Source organism: Macrosteles quadrilineatus, unplaced genomic scaffold (genome assembly GCF_028750875.1).
Source record: "Macrosteles quadrilineatus isolate MER2022 unplaced genomic scaffold, UCM_ALF_1.0 Scaffold_1__1_contigs__length_201487025, whole genome shotgun sequence".
Taxonomy (NCBI): Eukaryota; Metazoa; Arthropoda; class Insecta; order Hemiptera; family Cicadellidae; genus Macrosteles; species Macrosteles quadrilineatus.
Genome location: NW_026542594.1, coordinates 27,352,317 through 27,379,269, shown reverse-complemented (window position 1 = coordinate 27,379,269; position 26,953 = coordinate 27,352,317). Strand labels below are relative to the sequence as shown.

At 35.4% G+C, this 26,953-nt stretch overlaps 1 protein-coding gene across 1 annotated transcript in view; it reads left to right on the top strand.

Annotated features, from left to right (window-relative positions):
- Positions 1 to 26,953, top strand: part of LOC128995520 (uncharacterized) — a 57,251-nt gene that overhangs the window by 15,820 nt on the left and 14,478 nt on the right. The window contains exons 7-16 of the mRNA XM_054420541.1: positions 217 to 456; positions 1,806 to 1,908; positions 10,193 to 10,369; positions 12,297 to 12,389; positions 15,606 to 15,676; positions 16,600 to 16,697; positions 19,542 to 19,781; positions 21,306 to 21,451; positions 22,115 to 22,318; positions 25,031 to 25,172. Of these exons, the coding sequence (XP_054276516.1) occupies positions 217 to 456; positions 1,806 to 1,908; positions 10,193 to 10,369; positions 12,297 to 12,389; positions 15,606 to 15,676; positions 16,600 to 16,697; positions 19,542 to 19,781; positions 21,306 to 21,451; positions 22,115 to 22,318; positions 25,031 to 25,172 (1,514 nt within the window). The remainder of the gene's footprint in view (positions 1 to 216; positions 457 to 1,805; positions 1,909 to 10,192; positions 10,370 to 12,296; positions 12,390 to 15,605; positions 15,677 to 16,599; positions 16,698 to 19,541; positions 19,782 to 21,305; positions 21,452 to 22,114; positions 22,319 to 25,030; positions 25,173 to 26,953) is intronic.

Genomic DNA, 26,953 nt, shown 5'->3' with positions numbered 1-26,953 from the left:
GCAACCAGTTGCTTAAAATGAAAGCCTATTAATTCACTAGGAAAAATTAACTTAAAAAATATTCAACTATAACTAAACTGCAAAATACTTATTAAAGAACCACATATTATAATTCCTTTGTTGTAGTAACAAGCTTGTTGTGTTGGTATAAGACGTGCTTACTTCCCATGAACTATAACGAAATTGTACCGATTATTTTCATTAACTTTCTTTCAGGAGGAAATCTGTCCATAAAAGTGTGATAAATCTTCTGTATCATATCCTGGCATGGCTTGCGCTGGTTGAATTGCAACTGCCAATGCGGATTGGTGGTCTGATCAGAAAGGCATTGCAGAAGCTACCTGCAGACTCAACTAAATGGCCTGAGTTGCTTGCTGAAACTAATCACTCTCCCTACATTCACTTGACCATCATCATACATCTCAACTTTGTCCTTCTACGCGACTGCGGGGACAGGTGAGCCCTACTTGCCATGTACACTGTACACTGTACAGGGTATCTCAACAAACTCTGAATAAAGAATGAATTAAAAAAACCTATTATTATAATTACAAATCATTGTTATTAAAAGTTATTGTTAGTTTTAAAATGGCAGCCATTTGATTTTTTTAAATAGAAATACAAATAATCTAATTTAAATGCACATGCCTCCACTGTTGGTAAAGCTATGTTTTGTTTTTTCATTTTAGTGACACTTTCCATTACTTTTCTATTACTTTTAAAACAAAATTTGTAACTAATTACAATTATCAGAATAAAAAATAAACGAGAATAGCTAATTACAAAATTGCTAATAACATTTTTATTGATTTTGATATAATGTCTGACAAAAATGCTACTTCTTTGATTATTTATAAAACTGTTGTTTGAAAGTAATTGAAACCGTCACTAAAATAGCAAAACACAGATAAAATATAAGCCTATGCATCAGGGATCAACAATATATTATCTATGAAAATTAATTTAGTATGTTAGTAAGTTGTGATATAGACAAACTTATCGTTTTAGAAGGGAAAAAAAGATTTACAACCAGCTCCTCTTGCACAGACCTTGAATTCATTGATAAACCAAGCTGAAAGTTCAATTATTTTTATTTAGACTTTAAGGGAGATTAATTATTGAAATAAAGGGTTCATTTAATTATCTGTAACAAATTGCTTATCTAAAAAAGATTAACCTTTTCAAAAGCTCCAATGAAAAGTAAATAAATATATTTCCAAGATGTTTAGTTATGTGCTCCTTTGTTAATAATTTTTAAGCCTACTGTACTTAATTTGTATTGTTCATCCTTAATTGAGTCAACTTGTGGTAATTATTGGAACTTCATATTTTGAGTTGTTTTTGTCTCTGGATCACAGAACAAACTATAAAAGGTATAAAATTACCTGAGTACTGCCAGAGTGATCCTCTTAGTCCTTACGGATTACGCGTTTCGAGGAGCTTAAGTCCTCATCATCAGATCTTGTACAAGAAACACATCTATCACTTCGAAAAGGTCGTCAAAAGTTTAAATATATGTGTCCGTGTTGTATATTTAAACTTTTGACGACCTTTTCGAAGTGATAGATGTGTTTCTTGTACAAGATCTGATGATGAGGACTTAAGCTCCTCGAAACGCGTAATCCGTAAGGACTAAGAGGATCACTCTGGCAGTACTCAGGTAATTTTATACCTTTTATAATTATTGGAAGACCACTAAAAGAAAATAAATAACTTTAAAAAAAATAAAGAAATAACTAACAAACCCTATTTGTCTTAGAAACATGTCTTAGGTTAAGACTAATTATGAGCAATATATTTTATAGCATGATTAAAAGTTCACATCTGCCTGCTCTTTGCAAGTACATACTATCCAAGAACTCTCTTCCTTCTCCCCCCGAACTTAAAGCAATTGCTTTTGTTTTTGCAGTAAGTATTAAAAAAATAGTTCAAAATACCAATTTAGTTAATAGCTTTTTTATGTTTTGAAAAAAAAAAATTGGACAGGGTTATATTCACTTGACAATTTTACTGGAAAATCTCAAATATATTTGTAATCTTTATGACAGGGTGTCCACTTACTTAATAAAGAGCCAAACTCCGGGATTTGGTTTATGGGTCAAAATAAGTGAACATCATGAATGACTTTTTCCAAAAACACTTACTATATATCCTCCATTTTGTACGATAAATTACATCATTTAACTTCTTTAACCTGAATTTATATTTATGAAAATTAGTATGGTTGTTAAATAAACCTATCTTAAAGATTGGTTGAACAAGTATACATTTTTCTGTAAAATATAGTAAAATGCCAGATATCTTTCAAACAAAGTGATTTTGGAAAACATTTCATTCTTGGGTTTCTCTTTATTTTAACTTACTGGTTAACTTGGTTATTTCTTGTAAACAACCAGTGGCGGTCCCAGGGGGGGGGGGGGGTTGGGAAGGATATACCCCCCAAAATATTTTATATTTTATTAGATAACATAAATACTATTAGCTTGAGCATAGTTTAGAGCTCAAATACGTATAAAAATACATTTTTAGGCTTTAAATTCCACATTTTTCCAGGAGGGGACCCCAGACCTCCCAGTGGTCATCCCCCTGAAATGAAATCCTGGGACCGCCACTGTGAACAACACCGTTTAACTGCTTGGTTCAATAATTATAGTGCATAGTACTTGGACATCCAATGATAAGGGTCGTATTTCTCTAACAGCAGCCATAGTGGTTGTCAGGGGCCTCAGGTTGGGAGAGGGCCTAACTTGGAGCCTCAAAGTAAATTTTGTCTCTTAAAAATACATTTTGCCAATAATCTGTAACGGGTTTTGATTTTTGAGCCTAGCCTCTATTCTTGTGATAGGTAGCCAAAAGCGTCTGCGAAGATTGTACTATCAGCATATCAAAGCGATCATTGGAGATGATAATGGAGTCTCTGCGACTGCAATTCTCCCGTAATTGCAGTAGATGAACACAATTTTACCGTGAAGGCAGGGGACACCTTATGATTTTTTTTCTATTTACTTACATTCAAATTCACGATTTCACTGTGATGAAAGAAAGACAATAATATTATGTCTCCTAGATCAGGCAAGATGTTCACTATTACTCCTCAATCGTGGAAGGTGTCCTCAAGTTTGACGTGACTGGAGGGGACACTTGGTTTATGTCGTGACCAAGGACGATTTTGTTTATTTTCAATTTTGTTTCATGTTCATAATTTCACTAAAGTTGCAGAAGTTGTTTGAACCAATTGTAGTATAGTAATAGATATTTTTTTATTCAATACTTTACAAGGCAACCCTATTTTAACCCGACCTAGATTTTGACATCAGTAAATGTGGATTTCACCTGAGATTCGCTTTTGACTCAGCTCAAAATAAACAAGTCTGGTCCACAGGAAAAAATAAAATTAATTGTTAGCTAGTCTTCTAGCCTAGGTCTAATCGCCAATCTATAATATTAAAACGAAACAGTGTTTTTTTATTTCACGATTCTGAATCAACCACTCGACGGATTTTCATGATTTTTGTTTTGAAAGAAAGATAATTTTGAGAACTAGGGAATGTCGAAGCCATAATTTTAGTTTAGCGTCCCCGTTTTTTTGAAATTAAGTTTTAATTTTTAAAAAGTCTAGCAGCCGACGCTAAGATTCTAAACTAGCTTTTGGCATAAAATAATTTGCTTAAGATAACAGCTGTAAACATTCAGCTTTTGTTTCACAAATTCAGCATTTGGATAAAAATGTAAAGACATACTTAGGGTTGACTTATTTATACTATGTGTAATGCTAATCATTGATACGTTCAATTCTTCTCTAAGAGGATGACAAATTAATTAAATATGCATAGTAAAATACTAAGATGTTTACATTATTTTTTAAAGCAAACTTTGTAATCTTCGATTTGTTTTGTAAATTTGTTTAAGCTAACAGCTGGTTAAATATAAACAATGGAACTATGAGGTTATTTTATTTACTCTTATTTTCAGTCATTGATTATATGAAATAAGTAAGATTAGTAGAGATAATTAGACCACAGTTTTAACCAAAATTAATTAAACCACAGTACGAATCGAGGCTCTGTACTGTTAATTGTTTGCTCTTTTGTGTCTTAATAAAAAAGGATAAATGCAAATTATTTTACTGCTCTACTTTTCAAGGAAAGATTAGAAAAATAACAAAATAAGAAAATAACAATGTTAACATGTTTTAATTCTTAATGGTAGCTTTTTGTTTACAATTAATATTTGTCTGCTTTAACTTTGTTTGGATAAGGCCCGGAAATATTGATGTCATAAAAAGAAGATAAAAAATAATCTGGAATCACGATTTTAAAACTACCACCACAACCTCAGCCGGGTTTTATACAACGATAAACAGATGGATGACATAGATTGAACGCAACGTCAACATTAACCTAGGATACTGCAATTAGACAAACCATCATTTTATGAAATCGTGTTCAGTTGTGGTTACGTTTGGGGGCGCCTATATCAGCGCCCCTAAACGTGAAAATATCACACTTTTATTTCAACTATGAATATATTGTAGCTTAAATTAACTAATATGGGAAATAACGATGTACATTTATTCAATGAGGGTGGGTAATTATCAAGGATAGAACTGATAACGGTATGGATAATAAACATTGACAATTACGTCATTAGCTTAACTAGCGTGTTTACTTTTTATATTCCTGCTACATGTGACCAGTTCTTTTTTTCAAATGAATGTTATTTAAACCAAACAGCTGTTTCAAAACAAACTGTTATTGTTTTTACTTTTCTTTGTTAACGCTTATTTATTTAGAAATTAATGCAGTGAAATTGATATAAAGGATAGGTGTGACGATTAGTTTTGATGTTAGGTTACCAAGTTAAATTATGTGTACTGTGAATTTTATTGAATACTATCGTTTATTTTAGGTCGTTTCTATTCAGACCTACTGGAAATTGTGTATAGTAGTTGTATTTTGGTGATAATAATTATGGAAGGGGGTATCGTTGACTCGGTCTATACACTTCTCAATTGACTATTACTCTCTCTACTGTAGGCTACTTATAATCAGTGTGCGTCTGTGCGAATCGGCTGCAAATCTCACTTCAACGCTTTTCACATCGTAAAAATTGCAGAATTGCTGTTTTATTGTAAAATTATCGGATTTAAAATGCATATCGTATAGGCCTATGATGGAATAAAAACATATTTTGTCACACAACATTTGTTTACAAGATGATTTTTCACATTAAAACTGCAAGAAATTTTGTCTTTATATGTGTAAACTAGCTGATCTGAATTGTACACGGTTTTGACTGACTACTGAATTCCCGTACGTAGGACGGGCTAACACCTCGTCAGATCATTAAAACAAAGGGTCGAGTTCATAGAGATGAATCAATACCACGTTTATTTCTAAACCCCCTAAGCTCCAGCCAGAAAAAACAGAATAGAGATTATTCAGATAATAGGTGGGCGAGGGATGTATCTGTAAATTAATGTAATGCTTATTCATAATAGAACCAAACGCCTCTCAGGTGGTTCTTACCCCTCCCTCTCTACTGGGTCACACAGCACCCTTCTATTGGTCAATCACCGTCAATAGAAAAGTAGCATGGCTTTGTAACTGACTCTGATTCCTGCATTAGGAAGCAAAAAAAGACAATTACTGCACAAGCTCATTTATTCAAAACTAGCAGAGTACCTGTCCTTCGTACGGGGTTGGCTTATAAGTTGGTTATAATTATCTCTATTTAATAATAAAGTATCAAATGCGTATTGCAGTTTTACTCAAGTTACACTGCAATGGGGGAGAACATAGTTTGATGAAATTTGCTTCTTTAAATTTACTGTATACTATAGTATTACACATCTACCATAGCCAATGTTCTACCACTTCACCTAAACAATAGAGAAAATAAATTATCAAAAATTCGCAAAATATCACAAATTATTCATGAAACTAAAAACATAAACATAACTGTAAACACTCCTACTTTGACAGTTCTCATTGCGTATCACAGTTTTTTGTTTATTAGTTCAAATTAGCTGTTTTCATAAATGCAAAAAAGTAATAGTTGCTGCACCCTGTTGGTAAATCTTGCTTTTGCATATCTAGAACCAACTTTTTTGGGTCTGACTTAGGGGAGGTACAAATGAGGCATTTAGTTCAAAATTCCTCCGTGAACAGCACTGTAGTAGAGAGCACTTTGGCAATGAAGGTTTACTAATCGCAAAAATAGTTCTGCTCATAAAATAAAATTATAAATGCCTCAAATTCAATTTTACTATTTTTTAATTATAAAATTAAACTATCATAACCTAACCGAACTAACCAAACTTGCTGATAAAGAAATAATATAACAAGAGTTTAGTAGTCGGAAAAATAATTCTGTTTATTAAATAAAACTAGAAATTGCTCAATTAAAATTTTATAATGACTTAATTATAAAATTAAACTGTAATAACCAAACCAAACCAACCAAACTTGCTGATAATAAAAAAAATCTTGGACAAAAAGTTAATGCTACCAGCGGGATTCGAACCCGGGACCTACAGTATATCAACCCGGCACGCTAACCATTAGACCACCGAGGCCCGATGGCTATAGAAAGTTTTGTTACGGTAATGGCGTTCCCTCAGCTAATAAGAAGCCCTCAGCTGTCATCGTAGCCTCTTCTATACCTCCCCTGAGTAAATACCAACTTTTTTTTAGTTGAAACAGCTGACTAAATTCTTTAATTCCTTTTAAATATGAATACTCATAAGGTTGACATGGGGAACTACAGTGCCACTGGGATGGATTTTTGAGATAAGAATATGCCTATATGTTAATCGGGAATGTGAGCTATCATCATGCCAAATTTCAGCCCAAACCGTCCTGTAGTTAATCGTGATTGTACTTCATTCAAACAAACACACAAATTTTTGTGAACAGAACTCCTCCCTCATTTTTGGACCGATTTTGATGATTAAAGAGTCCAAAAAATTGCCCTGATCTGTAGTTTTGCAAAGTGTTTTTAGTTTTTTGATATCTTTATTAGTTTGGGCAGGATCTTCCATCAAAGTTGGATTTTCTCCCATAAGATTAACATGGGGGAATCTAAATATTTAATTGGGAACTTTGTCTGCACTAATTTGAGAGAACGGGTGGGCCTAGAAACTTGGCAGAGGTGTCCAAAGAAAGGTCTTGGTCTGTAGATGAGTTATCAAAAGAAAAAGGAAGGAAATTCGCTTAGGGCTCTGTCCCAGAAGCCTTTAAAGATCCCTCCACAGATTTGTTTACATTTTGGCCATGTGGATAATACTTTTTAATAAAACAGCTGTTAATTTTAAAATTGTATTTTAAACAACACACATTTATTGTGAGTTACTGAATAGTCCAAAAGAAGCATTTGCAATGTTATTTTCTGAAACTTGATTTTCTTCTGTCTCATGTCATGTGTTGCAATATAAAGTTCCATTACGAAATCAGTGGAAAATCCTTTTATCACAATAACTCTTACAATTATTTCTTATTGAACTATCTTATATCTATTTTACGAGTTGGTGTCAGCCTTTTTCACACCTTTTCCCTAAATTTTATCATATTATTCTAGACGGATCATGATAGGTCCATGAGATTATTGTCATACATGCTTTCAATCAATGGAAAAATCTTCGATTGTGTAATACAATACAAAATAATACATGTGCAGAAGGGCACGGTGCCCATTTGAGCCGTGTCCATATTTTGTTAAATTAATAGTAGTTTACAGCAACTGGATAAAACAGTTTACAATATTTATGTAGAAATATGTGCATGATTTAGAAAGTCATTAAGCTGGATAACTACAATATACTGCAGACTTTTAAGAGAGGTTACTTTGATGTATTCATTCATCTTAGTGAAAACATAATATAGATATGTATACAAATAAGAACTTGAACTCTTAGAGAGCCTTTGAATGTTATTAGACTAACGAAAAGGGTTGTGCATGTTTACTAGCGCTACTCAGCAACAAAAAAATATTTAATTTATCTCTAAATATATATTCTTAAAGTACACTGAGCAGCAGCCTAAAAAATCTATGTAACTTACCCATATAATATAATTAAAAAATGCTCAACTCGCATTGTGAAATTTATAATTCGGCTTATATTTCTCCAACAGAAAATTCATCTGCAGAAGAATTTTATTGCGCTCTTACCGTTTCTAATAACATCCAAACACAGTACCCTTGCCTAAAATTATTTGCAGTGGCCTATATTACGGACCGTGGCCCACTGGGTTGATAACATTATTGAAAATAACACACTTTGGCTGTACAAATGACCCAATGAGTAAATACTATTTAAGCAGCTACAGTAGACCCTCTCTAATCCTCTGCACCACTCCGGCACTCCAGTAATCCGGTGTCTTTTGACGGGAGGTCTTCTGCGATCGCTGCAAAATTCTGATTATCTCCCGCGGCCGTGTAGGCATCATAATTCTCTCACGTGGTCATATAAACGTCATCGTCGTCTTGCGCGATTGTGGCAAAATCATTAACATCTCCCGCGGTGACGGAAAAGTCATTGTCGTCATGCGCGATCGCGGCAAATTCATGAACATCGCCAGCAGATGTATAGACGTTATGATCGCCTCCCGCGGTCACGGAAACATCATCGTCGTCAAGCACGATCGCGGCAAAATCATGAACATCTCCCGCGGTCATGTAGACATTATTGTTGCCTTCCACGGCCGCAGCAAAAATTTTATCATCTCCCGCGGCCGTGTAAACATCATTGTCTACTCCCGTGGTCACGGAAACGTCATCGTCGTTTTGCGCGATCGCGGCAAAATCATTAACATCTCCCGCGGTCAAGAAAACGTCATCGTCGTCATGCGCGATGGCGGCAATTTTACGATTATCTCCTGCGGACGTGTAGGCGTTATCATCGCCTCCCGCGAATACGTAATTGTCATGCCCGATCGCGGCAATCGCGGTTTCCGATCACGCGAACTTCGGGGACGTGTTTTAATTGCATTTTAAGTGTTTTTAATGATAACATTCCAGTAATCCAGCATTTTCACTAATCCGGCAGTATGGCGGTCCTATATCTGCCGGATTACTGAGAGTCTTCTGTACTGTCATGACAGAAAAGTCATATTCCTTTTAAACTATATTACATCATCCTAAGATACGTTGATTAACAATGCATGTAAACGTCAATATTTACGTAAAAGCAAATTTACATTATTTTTTGCTTTTTGGAAATGCCACATTACTATGTCATTGGCATTATTTGTTGCCAATGAAGCTGCACAACCATATAAATGAGGAGGCCCCTAAAAGTTCAAGAATAAAAGCCAACTTCACTTCAAGTATATTCCACTACACCTAACATTCCCTAGAGAGATTATATTGACAACTTTATGAAACTGATAAGGCTGAGACAACTAACTGACATCCCCCATGTCAAGGAATTCCAGCTTTAACAGTAACCCCACAACCAATTTCTAAAAACTGTGCTAGAGGGTTATTCATTGGCACAGAAGTATGATATGAACTGACGCAACGTGACGAAGGAAAAATCAAACTTACACTGTAACGGATATACAGTTACCTCCCTTTGAAGTTAGAACAGGTCTTCCCAACACACAGATTAAAAAAAAAATAAAATCATAGATTAATCTGCATTACACTGATGAAATCACGGAAGTGTTTAAATAAATACAAAAAATCCACCAATACGATTTTAATACTATTTAAAGTTTCTTCCAAAGGAAGAGATACCAGATAGCATACTAACAACTCCGATGACGTACAGCATGGGAAATATTTTATTCATTGAATGATCAACCATATTTTGGTAACTAACGCAATTAATATTATTATTGTGTTTACACTTATTAATCTTTAAACAATGCTAAATGCTCAAAATATGTATAATTTCACTCAATTTATCGCAGTTAGATGAATTAGCGTAAGCCTTGAAAGTAACCGTCGATTTCGACGGGATTCACCTAGTTTATAATATTAGTAAGAAGTAATATAATCCTACTTTGGAAAAAGAAAAAAAACTACCCCGTTTAGTCTAACCTTCTAACTTGTAACGGGTCAAAAAATAATGTGGGGTAATATTTCACAGTCATACCAAATACCACGTTGATTTGTTTTGTAAATTATTATTATTTTTTGATAATACAATGATAATAAAAAATCTCATGTAACAAGTTGTTTTTAACAGGTTTTACACCTATCACATGCACAGTCAGTGGGAAACTCACGCAGAGAGATAGCTCAGGCTACCCAGAGGATTATTCAATGGCTCAAATGTACAGAGATGAGTGATGTTTTCACCCATCACCCAGCTTTGCTGTACTGGATCTTCAATATTAATGACAAACCCCTACAAATGTCTGTAGTAAGTTTTGCCAGCTCTTCTACTTTTTAAAGAATATATTTTAAAAATGGAATAGTTTTTTATGTATCAGGAACAGTTTAATTACTATCTGATTTGCTGAAGCTGTATTTACCTTTATTTCAGGTAATCTAATCTCATATTGTAGTAACACAAAGTTCTGTGGCAATGCAATGTTAACCTTCAACATAGTGGAGGCTACTTAGTACTTGATGAGATAAAAAAAGTGTATTTTAAGCGTCCTTTCACAGTCTGCTCATGACCTTTGTCCTCCTTTCAAGGAACTATGTAAATCTCATTCGATTTAAGGCAGTTTCATTTATTCAACCAGTGGGGTTGATTTTAGTCAGGGTTTGGAGGTAACTTATCTGTGTTGAGTACAGAATAGACCTTCTTGTTTGTCGTATGAATGTAAGTTTTAGCGAATTTCCCTATAGGGAAGTAGCTATTACCGTAGGTCTCATGGTAAGACCTAGGCCCGGGACCGATTTACTTTTTTCATTTTGATGTCCCCAGAGGCCAAAAACACCATTCGTTCAAATTTTTATATATCTATATATATATATATATATATATATATATATATATATATATATGTGTGTCCATCCGCACGATAACTTGAGTAATTTTTGTCCGATTTTGATAAAATTTGGTTTGAAGGTGTAAGGCGGGATAAACTCGAACGAGTTCGCGAACCAGCATGATCGGACTATGGGAACGGGGGTTTACGGGGGGTTTTATGGGGTAAAAATAAGTTTTTCCCATTTTTGACCCAAAAAAAATAAAATTTTGCAAAATCCTTTCAAACCATTTTGTAGAGCTTAAAAAAACAAATAATTTAGTCTATTGAAGTGTTACTATGCGCCTAATGGTTACGGAGAAATTCCAAAAAAATGTAAATTTTAAATTCCCATGTTATTCTTATGGAGAATGAGTAAACTGTTGTAGTTTGCTTGTTTATGAACATATTTTGATCAAATTTGGAAAATGTTTTTATTTCTTACTAACTATTAACATTTTACAAAAAAAAGTTTTACCCTCCCTGATGCAGCAAACCTAAGTACCTGTTAAAATAATTCTATTTAAATAGGAAATAAATGTTAAATTTTTAAGTAGACATTTTAGTGTAAATCCAATCAGACATATGGAAATTCGCTTAGTCTGCAGGTTTGCTGCGGCGGGGGTATTTTTTTGTAGAATTGTTTTTTGGGCAGTATTCTTATTACTTAAAGTCAATGCACCACTGTCTTACTTGGCCTTCATGCATCACTACACTCGGGGCCACAAGAGCCTGCAGTTGGTAGCAGCCAATACCAAGACTGGACTAGTGCGACGTTACATCACCCGTTCACTACTTTTCGACACTAGTTCAAATATATTAAAAAATATTTTCAAATCAGCTGGTATTATTAGATTCGGAAACAACTTTCGGTCCTCATTGGCTCCTTCAAAGTCACATGGTAAATGAGCTCCTCCCTAAACTGCAGACTCTCGTGGACCGTACTCTAGTTTGCTGTAAATATTGCAAATCTGGTGATAAACTTAAATTTGCTTGTGATTTTTTACCGATACAATTTTTATCACGGAGTGCACCTCACCAAATGTGAGTTTTCCAATGACAGAGCTGATTATGTAACACTCCACTGCAGACGAAGTAAGAAAGGTATGATGTGCACAATACCTTAGCTGGATGTTTACTGATTGTAGGAATTAAAGCTGTCATGCTAAGATGTTTGGCCCCACTCTAAGCGGTGCCAATTCAGAACTTTTGTTATTTTCTGGACAGCTCTAATAGTAATGTTTGAAGTTTGGGAGGAAGGTTTCAGCCATTTCTGCTAAAGGGCTTCTAACCTGGCTACTGCACTGTTTTGTTTGAGACTTCTAATATCTATAAAATTTATTAATTTTATGATTGTTATATTACTTACAGATTGCCCTTTGGATGAGAGACAAGAGTCCAGCTTCACAAAAAGAACTGGAGGACTTGGTGTTAAAAGTTGATGAAGCTGCTCTACTGTTGGTGGTAAAGTACAATAAAAATATGTTTTGACCTAAAACAAATTAGCACAACCGGGGAATTTGGTACATATGTTGGTAGTACCTCCTTTTTGAACATACTAAAAGTCCCCTAAAATTGAAGCTGTGCTACGGCCGCCATATTAGAAAATGGCGGCATAATTCTGTATTTTTGGCTTTAATTCCTAGAACGGGCCCTGGGGTGCATGCAATAGCTAATTTACCATTATCTTTACCAATTGAATTATTATTATATATCACATGCGCCCCACGTTTTTGTTTTAAATCTTGTAAGTATTTATCCTCTCCACATATTTATAAATTATTTTCTACTTTTTAGCCTTTAATGTGTAAATATGTTTTTTTTTTTTTTGTTTTTTTTGTGGTACCAATGTAAATATGTTAAATCTACCTATTTTATATGGCCCATTAATACATAACCAAAACCTTTTTAACTGTAATCAGATGTCGTTGCTACTATTCTTATAATCATAAAGCTTTACAATCTCTCAGGAGTAGCACATGTGTAACGGGTCAAAAATTAACGTGGGGTTATATTTTACGGTCATCCCAAATACGTTGATTTGTTTCACGAAAAGGCCACCCTGAACGCTGGACATAGTGACGTCATATGGAGGGGATGACCGTGGTTCTCAACCCCGACGCCAGAAGTGGCAGGAGAGAACCGCTCAAGAAGCGCCCCGGGCAGTCGTTCTTCAGCCGTCGACCAAATGTTCACTCCCCACAAAACAATAACTGGGAGTCGTCGAGAACCGTTTAGTATACGATTCTTCACAAATAATATCTGGCAAAAGCCGATACTAGGAATCCCAAGATGATACGAACAGTGGTAACTGTAGTAGAGGCACAATAAGGTTCTATTTAATTACCAGTCACGTTTAATATAACTATTTGAATTTATATTTTGTATTTAGCCGATCAAGCATGTTCAAGGCAGGATTCTGCGCGCACGAGTAAGTGTAGATTCTGCCTTAAACGAGGCTTTGGTGGTAACCAAGCACTGTAAACATTTATTATTTCAATTTGTGTTATAAACACCACGTTATATTGTTTGATTAAAATTAGTTACGAACGACTCTGGCGATTGACCGAGTGGGGGGTGTGACCGAGGGACTAATGATCAGAAGCCGGGACTATCTGTAATTAGACTCGTGAACCCAACTTTTAAAACCGGGTTTTATCCCTGCATTAATTGTGTGCCGCCTATCAGTTTGGTCCGTGGCTTATAAAGTCTCGAGCTCGTGAACCCGATTTTTTAAGTCGCGGCCCAAATACCGGTTATTTCCGGATTCTGGGCTCGGACTACGATAGTCCCGAGCTCGTGAACCGCCCCAAAGGGTACTAAATGTTTAATTATTTATTTAATTTATTAATATATATATATATATACGTCCGTGAACGCGATAACTTGAGTAATTTTTGTCCGATTTTAATGAAATTTGGTTTGAAGGTGTTAGGTGGGATAAACTTAAATGAGTTCGCGAACCAGCATGATCGGATCATGGGAACGGGGTTTTAGGGGGGCTTTGATAGGGTAAAATAGTTTTTCTAATTTTTGACCCTCAAAACACAAAATGTCCCAATTTATCTCTAGACTTTCTTAAAGAGCATAAAAAACAAATAATTTAGTATATGAAAGTGATTTTGTACAATTATTGGTAACGGAGAAAATTCAAAAAAATCAAAATTTAAAATTCCCATTTTATTCTTATGGAGAATATTGTAAATTAATGTAGGCTAGTGTGCTTGTTTATTGATATATTTGGATCAAACTTGGCCAATTTATTTATTTTATACTGAGCTATTAATATTTTACTAAAAAACTTGCTTTATTAGTTTTCTTGTAGCAGCAAACCTAGGTACTCCTTAACCCTTTGCGGTTGAATGGCGAGTATAGGTTGCCGCCCGCCATTTTCCTGACTGCTCAAAAATGGCGACCTACACTAAAAAAATCTAAAATAAAAATAAAAGTTTAATTTTGCAGTCGAATGCCGAATATAGGTCGCCGGGCGCCATTTTCTCGACTGCTCTCATGGCAAACTATACTTGGCAAAAAATGGGAAAAAATTTTGACTCAAAGGGTTAAACCTTATGCTATTTAAATAGATTTGATTGGAAATCAGTTCAGACAAATGGAAATTCGCTTAGTCGGCAGGTTTGCTGCGGCGGGGGTATCATTAATAGTACCTGTTTTAGTTCGGTGTCAACGAAGTACCGATTCACGTTTTTTTAAAGCCTGTAAATTATTTTATTATATTTATTTGCTCGGTGTCGTTAGCATTGATGTAATTATAATCTGAGCCAACAAACTCGAAATCAGAACTAATTAACGAACTCGTTACAATCCTGGACCATCTCATTGTAGGCTAGGCTATCTGGACAAATTTTTAGGTTTGACTGAATTTCAGGTGAGACAACTTTTACGCATTAGTTCACTAAGCCCCGATTTTAAATCTAATTTTGTCTCTCTACCCGAAATTTTACGTCATACCATACATGTACCTCTTAACCTCTGGTCTTTGAACAAACCGTCAAATTAAAGTATTTACAGCTGACTTCAATTGATATATTTACATTCTTCCAAAATGTAAACATTGATACTTTGGAAGCCCATGGGGCATAGCCAAAGGGAAATTTGAAAATAAAATGATATAATATTGCATTGTCATCCATTTGTGAGCTATGTTTCTGCTCATGGGGAAGTTGGTTTAAAATTGATTCCAAAATTTGTACTGAACGGACAAGAAAGCGAGCTAATAAAAACGTTTTAATAAACTAAACTTTTTGTTGGAAAATAATAACAGGCGATCAGCTGATCTAACAATGGAGCTTAATTTGTTGTTCCATCCCTTGCCATATAAATCATACCTGGTTAATTGATAAACATACAAAATCTGCTCTCTCATTTTGCAACCTCCTAAAGCTACAAAACATTTCAAAAATGCTTTGACCGGAACAGTTTGTGTGGACGTTGATGAATTCTTAAACTTTGTAGGTTACATGGATTTTAGTATCAATTCAAAAGATTAAAATTTGTAGACTAAATCCTTTAGGTTTTCAACAGTTGTGGTAAACGCCAGAGATTAAACACTCATAACCAGCTAATAAATTGTTGAATGTATGTGATAAGAATGATTCAGTATTAACTAGTTTAATGAAATAATTGAGTCACCTTTCATCACAGTCATCTTTTCTTTTTTAGGACATTCTGAGCTGTTGTTCTAGGAAAATGCTGAATGAAGTGATGTCTCCAATCAAAACCATTTTGGACAGGTAAAAATTATTGGAAATGCAATTTAAAAATTATTGGCAAACCACTTGACACAAATTGACTTAATGTCTTGAGAACATTGGAAAAACATAAATATAACTTACCTAAAGAGTCCTAGACAGCTAGACTGGGCCCTGACTCCCTTACCTGCATTAACACCTCCAAACTTGATTCTTGTTGTTTAGTTCAGCACACCTCCAAACGTCCACCTAATCTAGACCACCTGTTAGCGAAAAATGTTATTGTATTTTACCCAAAAAACAAAACTACTTGTCCTGAAGTACTAACTAGGGTGTCCCGCCTGGAAAACCAGGAATCATAGATTTTATGACCACACAAAAGTCTGTAAATTGCGTAGGGTTTTTTATGAAGACGGGTAATTTGGAATAATTGCTAATAATAACCCATGACCAAGCATTCTGTTTATTCTCTTTTAGGATTGTCTATTAGTAGGAAGACTATGATCAAGAAAGATGATCAAAGGTGTTGCCACAATTGAGGTAGATAATCACAAAGATTTCCACAATCATGATATATATGTTGTGATTGTAGACACAGAAGCAATATATGGCAATATAAACATACGCTTATTTCTTAATGCATTTTTACTGCATTTCCGGCTATTCTGAACAAGGTTTGGTCCCATTTACTTTGTATGAATAGGACTCTGGTGGGCACTAATGTTAGTTCGCTAAAGCTCTGTTCCTAAAAAGTAGACCATACTTGTAAAATTTACTCTGAAATAAGGAATTATAGTCAACATAAACATTCTCAAGCAATGATGGACATCAAACATACACCAAAACAGTCTTTACATTTTACAACAGGAAGCAGTTTTCAAAGGTAATGATTCAATGATAGCTTTTGCTTTAGCAAACAGAGTACTATAATTTAATAGGCTAACACTTTTGCTGTATGGTTATAGGAACTCAGATCAAAAAATAATTATAAGCAAGCACATTTGGAGCAAACTTCCTTCCATTATATCCCGCTTGACATCACCTGAGATAACATCCAAAAGATGTAAGTATAGCCTATATTTCTGAATTTTTCATAAGCTCTGCTTGGCTATCTCCCAATTATTTCTTTTCGAGGTGTATGGGATTTTTGATAGAGCCAAGCTCCCAAGCTGAGCTTCTTTATAATGATTCGATGTCATGCCACACAATTGCAAATGGTTATTGTTTATGTACATTAAATGATGGTGAATCAAGGAACTTAATTTGAAATTAATGTCATCTTATTTTATTTTCTTCAATAGCAATTATTTTTAAGTAGTGTGGCCAAGGAAAACAAAAACAAATAATATTAATATAAATATAATAAGGAATATAATAAAATTATCTATCTAAAATCTCTCTTTCTACACTATTTGCAGGGTTTCAACCAACCTGGAAAACCGGCAATTATGCGTGATTTAGTTGAACTGGGAATTATGCGTAAATTTTGTATTTCTACTGATAATTTTCAATTTTCTGGAATCGCGCATGACTATGATAAAGATTCCATGACTGCGGGAGACACATATGATGCACACACGGTCGCGGGATATGTTAGTGATTTTACCGTGATCGCGCATGATGATGATGACGTTTCTGTGATCGCGGGAGATGATTATGATGTTTCAGTTACCGCTGAACAATACCAGGATTTTGTCACGACCACAGAAGACTCATGATGTTTCCGTTAACATTTGCAGAAACAGTTTAGCAGCAAGTCACTGCCTCTGTTCAAAAGGTCTGTACAGTTGGAGGTGATCGTCGATGCTTTGTTTCCGGCCTATCCGATCAGGCCGAATAAAGAGGTTGCTGTGGCTCCCAACTAGTACCCTTGTTCGTTGAGCAAGAAATGGCAAATGCCATAGGCTCTCTGCGCTGCCACAAAGCTCCAGGTCCCGAAGGAATTCAAACGGAAGTATTTAAGGCAGTTGGTCGGAAATTTTCAGGCCTTCTGCTAAATATGTACAATCGACGTTTATTGGAAGGCGTAATTCCGCTGCGTTGGAAAGTCCAATGCTTTGTGCTGATATCCAAGGGACAAAGAAGATTCTGCATACAGACCGCTATGCATGCTAGACCCGTCTTTGAAGCTTTTTGAGTGACTCCTAAAGCCAAGGATTGCCCAGGCAGTAGAGGCAGCAGGTGGACTTTCTGATCGTCAGTACGGCTTTCGAGCGGGCCGATCAATTGTTTTAGCTGTGAGTGAAGTGAATCTTCTGAGGCTGCCCAGCAAGTGAACCCCAGATTACGAAGGCTAGTCATGCTGGCTACACTAGACGTGAAAAATTAGTTAAACTCAGCCAGGAGGGCTGACATGCTGGGTACATTGGAGGCGGACTTCGCAATTCCCCGTACTTGCCTAGGATACTCCAGAGCTACTTACAGAATCGGAAGTTGGTTTTCAACACACCGGAAAGACAGCTGCTGAGAGATGTAACACCTCTGGAACATCCACTTACGACAGGATTCTTTGAATGGAAATACCTCAAGAGACTTTGCTCGTTGGGTATGCGGACCATATTGCCGTAATTATAACGGCAAAGGATGTTGATGATTTGCAAAGGCTGTTGGCCTTGGCTATAGGTCAAGTGATGAGGTGAACGGATGACCACAGCTTGTCCTTGGCAACAGAAAAGACTAAGATCGTGCTTCTCACCAGACGGAAAATCAACCCAATCGTAAAGCTTGCAGTTACTAGTTGGGGCGTGATAGCCACAAAACCCGCTGTAAAGTACTTGGAAATGAGATTGATTGTCCGGCTCACTTTCCAGAAACAGATAATTTTTGCGACGGAGAAAGCGGAAAGATTGTGGCCAATTTAAGTAGGCTGATCGCCTCGGCGTACCTTACAGTGTCAGAGCCAGCAGTCCTCATAGTTGCAGGGGTAACCCTCATTATTCCTTGCTTTTGAAAGGAAGCAGAAATGTGATGGGAATGGTAATTTGAGCTGTACTGAAGCACGAAAGCGTACTATGGAAGACTGACGATATCGCTGGGAAGGAGATGAACGAGGAAGATGGACGGTGAGACTTATTTGGTATCTCCAAAGGTGGGTTGAGCGAGAGCACGAAAAGGTAGACTTCTATCTCACTCAATTGCTCACCGGACACGGCTGTTTCAGGGCATACCTTCATAAAATGTGAAAATCCGAGAGCCCAGAATGATGATGTCTTTGACTACGATGATGTACAGCATACCTTTTTCCACTGTGTGAGGTGGGAAATACTCAGAAGGAACCTTGAAAAGGTTGTTGGACCGGTTTCGTCGGACACCCTCGTCCAACTGATGTTGTCAAGTCCCGAATACTCAATACCTGATTGCTGTTTCTGCATTCTCCAGGGGAGTCCTAAAAGGAAAGTGAACTGAACAGCTGTGATGCACCAGTACAGCTGAACCCGGTGGATCATTGTAACCGAAATGCCATCTCTGGCATACAAAGGCACCCTCTTGAAGTATTCCAAATAGTGTTTCCGCGGAGGATTCCATTGCCTGGACCGATAGGTTTTTAGTGGGTGAGAGTACCTCACGCCAGGGTAAAAAACATCTTAAGACCCTGACAGTGCATAAACCATTTCCCTATCGTAAAAAAACAAAACAAATCTTATCAAAAACAGTATCTTACACACAACACTTCACTTTTTGTTCAACATTAAAATTCATTCCTCTAGCTTAATTTTTAATAAAACTTCACTTGAGAGGTATAAGTTTTTTTTATGGCTCAATCTAATAGCTATTCAACGATGAATTTCAAATCTGTAATGCAGTAAACAAATCAGGTAATAATTTGTATAGGAAGCAAATCTATTAAAAATAACATTTTTAATATACTTCCATTTTGTCTACCACAACTGTGTTTGACTGTTTTCAGTGATGAACGTAAGTGTTGTCATATACATCGCTTGCAGAACAGTTCCTCGCATTCCTGACACCAGGCTGATGTTGAGGTTGAGTCAGCAGTTGGTTCAAGCTTTCCAAAGATTTTGTGGCAGCACATGGGAACATACTGAGATCAACACTCAAAACCTAGACACACAGTTATTGCTGGCTCAGATGTTAAAACTAGCCCATGTCATTGCCTTCAAGATGATACACATAAGTGAATACCGAGGTATATAATATTATATTATGTAAATTTTTAGGAATATATTCTCATAAGACTTATTCAACATTATTTTTACTGTAGGACTTGCACACAATTAAACATGTACTCTGGTGGAATTAAAATTTTCTGTCACTAAAGGTCCAATTCGTTTACTTTTGGTCCAAAGTTAATCCAGGAAAAATCAAGTATCACCAAACCTTTAAGGCCCGATTTCACCAAACAAAACGGCCGTTAAGCCTTGCTCTAGCTGCAGTTAGCTCTTAACTGACAAAATCGGCAAAATCGGATTTCACTACTTGCCGTTAGAGCTAGTTTAGACTAAACCGTCATTAGATAATTAACTGCCGATTTTGACCGGTTAACTTCTTTAATCTTTCGTTAAGTAAATATCAGTTGGCTTTAAGTTTTGAGTTTATATGGAAAGACCAAATGATAGAAGAGTATACGATACGAATTAGCTTTTGAAAGTGATGAGTTGCCTATGTTGTTTGCCGAACTAGGTGGATAAGAGAAAAGGTTAATGGTTTATTTAAGACAAAATTAATTTTATATTACTAGATATGAATTATCAAAACGTTTTGGCTTTTTCTTTGGGTTAACCCACAAGGTTTTTAGTAAAAGTGTATCTCTAGGTATGTGATTAGCAACTCTTATCCCGGCTGAAAAAATGTGTTTTTCCACCTACATTATGAAATTCCTTTTTTCTTTGTTCGAAAAAATAGGCTCCCTTTTCCTTTTCCCAGTTTTGAGTAGCCCTAACCCTACTGCCAAACAATTAGTTTAGTCCAGTCAGACATAATTTAGGACAATAACTAAACCTAAATTGTCATTATTCTGCTAGTATTTATAGAAAATCTTTATTTTTATAGCATCTTTATTATGTCTCGTTCTTGTGTAACTCTTTATGCCTCAATTAAAGTTTTCTCACTATTTCAAATGTACCGTAAAGAGTTAGATTTTGAGCCTTGACTCTACAGCAAAACTCAATCCTCTGTTCCTCAATTGAATCTGTTTTATCAACATTGCTTTGCCTTTATTTACTCATGTTAATTGTTTAGCTATTTATTCTTGTTTTCTGTTGTTATTTTGTTTTTGTTGCTTAGAATATATGGTATACCGGTAATTGTAATCTTGCTGTCTCCAGTTTTGTTTTCACTACCTCATAAACACCAATTTATTTTCTAGGTTAACTTTACTTATTGCTCCCATAACAGCCCGGTATTATGACAGTTTACTGCCACTGCCATCTGGATTTTACTCTAAACTCTCGTTTAAAAGACCAGCATTAGTTTTGTCGGGTTTTCGTTGGTGAAACCAGATTTCCTTAACTGGGGTTTAAATCGTCAGTTAGTTTTAACCAAAGATTAACCAAACCATCGTTAGCGTGAATTTGGTGAAATTGCGCCTTAGTCTCTTCAAACTATAAGTGTCTTAAAAATCTGTGAAATTTTATCAGCATAGTAACATTTTTGTAGTATTTTTAAGTAGACTATTTCTTTTACTTTTTACTTAATATTGATTGTTTAATAGAGTCAGGTTTGAAGATATTCCTGGAAGAAGACAGTGTCCTTAGAGCACTTTTAGCATGCATGAAATCAGACTGCAAGATTGTTACACACCCTGCTCTCAAACTACTAGCATACCTGCTACATTCTCAGAATGTATACAACATTCAGGTACCCATGACTTTCTAAATACTTTAAGTGTAGTATTATCTAAATGACATATATAGTCTAAACATCCTGGTTCGCAACCTCGTTTGAATAAATGTAGTGTTACACGTTTGAATGGAATTTGATCAAAATATAGGTAGTGGTTTTTACTTGAGCTATCATGCTAACGGTCACACACACACTAATACTTACATATACATATGAACTTGAAAGGATGGTGGATGGTGTTTTTGGCTTCTGGGGACATCAAAACAAAGAAGTAAATCAGTCCTGGGTTTATTTTTAACCATGAGATGGTCACAGAGCAATCATCATCATTTTGCCGTGTACATATGACTATAGAAATAAATAAATTATTACCTCCAAAACCATAAACATCACTCAGACAAAATCTCAGCAAAATTATAAATGTAATTGTGTACTGTACCTTCGCAGACTCTTTCTTTGAACTTGATAAAGAAGCTCGGCTTGGCTTAACTCAAAAAACCAAGCTGCTCACATGCCTTCAACATAATTGACCTAAACTAAGCTTGGCCAACCAATCCCATGGGCCAACTTTTTTTATCAGGAACCTGCAGACCCCTAGTTTGTAGAAGGTAAATTTAGTCTGTTCCACTAGAAGGATCACACTTTCACTTGTTTACATTCTTGCATCTCACATTCTAGATCAGGAGTAATGGATATGTGATAGGCGCAGACTTTCTTCAAGTGCTGGTGGAAAAGTGTAATATCGATACAACTTTCTATGCTGCTGATCTCTTCAACAGCTTGCAAGTAGAAAACACAAAAATGCTCATAAGTCTTTCAAGCAACATGAGGATAAGCGTGATACACTCTTTGTATCATGCATTTTTGAAGATCTCAAGGAGGGTAAGAGTTGAAACTAAAACATTATGATTATGATAACTGATCATCTTTTGTTACGCTGACATTATACAGAGGGATTACAGATTACAGCAGATTATATTATCTTTATTATATTTTATATTTTTATATGGATTATATTTTCTTGAAATATTTAAGATAAATACAAACTACCTAAAATCATTTGTACCAAAAATCAAAGAAATATAAATTTTTTGTCATACTGTGGACAGTCTACAAGGAGTTAGAAAGAAATTTGGAGGGAGCAGAGCATAGGTATAAAAATAAAACTTAAAAAAACTTAAGGTCTTTTTACTTGTCAAGTAAGTCAAGTCTTCCTACTCAGACTTAGGACCTCTCCTAATCTCAATTTGAACTTGGACATCTCCTAATCAAAATATTAGGAAACACAAACCCTACTTCAATAGGCTTATCTTAGCAAAAACTGTGGCAATTAAAAATGAGTATTGTGTATAGTTTTAAAATTTGGGCTTGTTGAATACAGGTTAGTTTTCATTCCTTGTCTCCAGATAGTCCTGGTAACAGCATTTCATTTTTTAGCCATTGCAGATAATGGAAGCGAGCTTTAAACATAAATATTGTTACTAAAAATTTACTTCTTTAAACCAATATTATGTTTTCATTTTCCTTGTGGACAGGAGTCAAAAGGTAATCTTATGTGAGGAACACAAGCCAGCCGCCATAAAGCCATCACAGTGGTTGTTCCTCTGTGTATAGATCAAGTAGTAACAAAGTAGGCAAGGCCACGAATACTTAAACAAATAAAGTGGGTCTCTAAATCTAGGTACTGTAAAAAAACAACACACTTGCCATGCAAATTATACAGGCAAATCTCAACCGTACTTATTGCATTCTTTAATGAAATTTTCCTATGTAATAGGATTAAACTGTGTGGCAGAATAAAAACTAATAATTTTATTGTAAAGTAAAAATCTTTAATGAGAATAAAAAAAAACTCAGGAAAAAGATAAACAAACTAACTAAAAACATACCTAACAGCTAATACATCTTCAATATTTAAAATGTGGTTAAATACAGCCCTTTAATTCAGTTTGTGCCCTTAGGACAGGGTTTATCCTGGAACTTATATTTTGTTCGGGAAAGTTTTACATCAAGACCTTTCATTCAAGTATACACTTGATAGGAGTGCGGCTTATGGTTTTTGCAAAAGTTTGTGATTCTTATTAGCTTTACACGAGGTCTGTTAAAAAAGTTTCCTACCTTGTTCAGGAAAAGCATAATTTATTAATCAATTTGTTTTAACATATGATCTCCTACAAAATAGTCCCCTTGGGACTTCACACACTTATTCCAGTGCTCCTGTCACTTTTGGAAACAAGACTGGAACTCTTCCTTCCTTATGGACTTCAGACAAGCTGTTGAACATAGCATGCATTATTTGACGGCGGCATTATGTGTTGAGTGTTTCTACTGAGAAGACTGTGCCTTGGTTTTAGGATCATACCCTTACACCCACAACTCATCACAAGTTATAACTGTTTTGAGAAAGTTTGGCTTATTCTGAATGCATTCCAGCATGTCTTAAGCTACTTCAAGTCTCAATTCCTTTCGGTCATCAGCTTTGAAACAGATTTTGCAGCAACTCTGCATATAGCCAAATCGTCCGTCAAAATTGAATGAACTGAACTAATACTGATTCCAACTTCAAAAGGCTAGCAAAAGGCCGTACCTAGTTCTCAAACAGTTATACGTCGATCCTCCACCATAAAACTTGAACTTGATTGATAACTTAATCGTTTTGACTTGTTGACGGTCTCCCGGAAGAATAATGTTTTACCGTCCCCCAAAGTGCGGCCATCTTTGAATATGTTTGTTATAACACTCTTTTATCTGTGTTACACCTATAGCTTCTTCTCCAAAGGCTTGCTAAATTCTAAGAATTGCTAAAGCTTGTGTATCACCCAGTTTTTTGGAAAATTTCATGCAGGGTATTGCTCTTCCACCCGTTCCGTCATTTTACTTAGCACAAAAACATGACAAACACTACATACACAGTTTCACGTTTAGCAGCCGACAACGAACTGACGCCATGTCAAGGTCACATGACCGGTCACGAGACGTGCTTCACAGTTGCCTCGATCTACGCGCCAGGGTGCAGCTCAATGCGGTTGTTGGATTACTAGATAAAACGTAAGGTTGGATACTTTTTTAACTGACCTTCTATATAGTATATTAACATTGTAAATGTACTGCAGGACCTATGCTTTTATTTAATATTTCCTTCTGTCTCATTGTGAATTGTGAAATTGTATCCCCAGTAAGAGAGAAAATAGTCATTTTTTTTCTCCATTAAAAGTAGATTTTTAGTTATAGTTTTATGTGTAAAGCTTGTTGCCTTATCTCCAATGGTAAAAAAAAGTTGTTTCCAGACTTTTGAAGACCCTGCACACAATATTAATACTGGAATGAAAACAAGACAGAAATGAGTGAAATATGAATAGCAGTATAAATAGTCGAATTATCTTAATCAATAATTCAGGAAGTCCAGGCTTCTAAAGAAGTTTACATTCCTAGTACAATTACTACAACCCTGAATATGTAAAACAACAAATTACTCTTACATTTAACTAACTCTTCATTTTTAATCAGCATCTTTGTAAAGTAATTCCTAATTCCAATTATCAAATCAAATCACCCTACTTATAAATGTGTGTCTTGTTTCTTGTTTGATTTTAGCCTGGTGAAGCCACTGGCCTCTGCTGGAGATGTGGCAGCTTGTTGTTGAAGTATTGTCGTCTCTACGACCAAGACGTTGTCATAGGACTGCTTTATCATCCTGAGTACAAAAAAGGGCTTGAGTTGGCTTTCAAAAAAGGAGGTTAATTAAGAACATTAGTAGACCGTTTATGACTGTCTAATGTAGTCAGTCATAAATGGTCTACTAATGTTCTTAATTTATAGATAATTAAGTAGGATAAAGAATTATGAGTAGTTATTATCAAAATTAAATTCCCATTTTATTTGTTGCTTATAGTAAATTAGACAAAAAGGTAGTGCTTCCTGAAAAATTGTCTAAAGCTGGAAAGTGTTTTAATATCTTTTGGGAATTCCAATTTAGAGTCCTGGGAGGTTGCGACGGATTCTTACATGTGCTCAGATTTTGGGAGTAAAGAAAACTACAAAATTTATGGACCTTTTTAGTTTTTTGCTTACAACTCCTAAATGACGCATTCTACATACATTGTAGTTTAGTTATTTGTTCAAGCAGAGGAGTTTAAGCATCGGTTAGTGTTAAATATATCTGATTTGACACAGTAGCTTTTCAAAATTGGGTTATTTTAACTATCATGGCCAAAAAGTAGGCTAGATTTTTTGTTTTATTTTTGGCTTACAACACCTATATGACGCATGCTAAGAAAAAATGTACTTTTAATTAGTTTGAAGTAAGTACCTAAAATTATGTATAGAATGCTTTTTCATCAATTTTAATGCTTTTAATTTTTAATTTATCAAGATCGGTTTGGCTGTTTAGCTGCTTTGATTGTTAATCTGGTGCATGTCAAGTACTGACCGAAATTTTCTTGAATTTCAAAGTACTTTGCAAACCTTTAATAGAAAAAAATAGAAAAAAATATATTACACAGTAGGCCTACATTGTTATTTTCAGAGTAACACAGGGCTCATATCAAAATATCTACTAAAGGTTTTTGTAACGAAGTAATCTTATAATTGATTTTTATAGCCCCAGGAGTGCGTGACGTTATGACTTATAATTGTAGACGCACATCTTGTCAGACAATCCTCAATATGTAGGTGTTACATTTTCAAATAATAAGTAAATTTGTTCAGTTGAATCAAACTCATTCTTTTAATGTAAACAGAAAAACTAATACAAACAAAACAAATGCAAAATAACAGGTGATCATTAATTCACATATACATATGGTCTTAAGTCAGTACATCAGTTAAACACATCAATTCTCCCCTCTGAAATGTTTTGGTAACGTTATTTCGCATTTGAGTAGTTGGTCAACATGACGCCTCCAGACAGTTCCATTGTCCATTTGTACTTTATACAGAAGGTTGCTTTCCCTTTCCAATATCCTTCCAAAACTCCACTTGTCTTTTGAGTTTGAATAATTTCTCGCTTGTACTCTGTCTCCCTCCTTAAAATATCTTGTTGCTTGCTTCAATTGTTCAGTTTCTTGATTACGTGTAGGATGTAAAAGAGCTATGTGTGTACGAATCTTCCTGCCAAACATCAAGGAGTATGCATCACAGCCAGACGAATTTGAGGTTTGGCGTAACTGCATAAGCATTCTGAAGAGTTTGACGTCTAGTCTCCCTCCCTCGTCTTCCATTGCTCTTAGGGACTTCTTCACAGTCTGAACATAACGCTCAGCCTGCCCGTTTGACGAAGGGTGGTAAGGAGCAGTTGTTTTGTGCACCACCCCGTTTTCTGATAGGAACTGTTCGAAGATGCTAGATGTAAATTGACTTCCATTGTCAGAAACCAAAATCATGGGAAGACCAAATGTAGCAAATAATTTTCTAAGTTCTCTTGTGCAAAATTCTGTAGAAGTATTCTTAGTAGGTATTACCTCAATCCACTTAGTAAAGGCGTCCACAATAATAAAGTACCACTGTCCTTGCATTGGA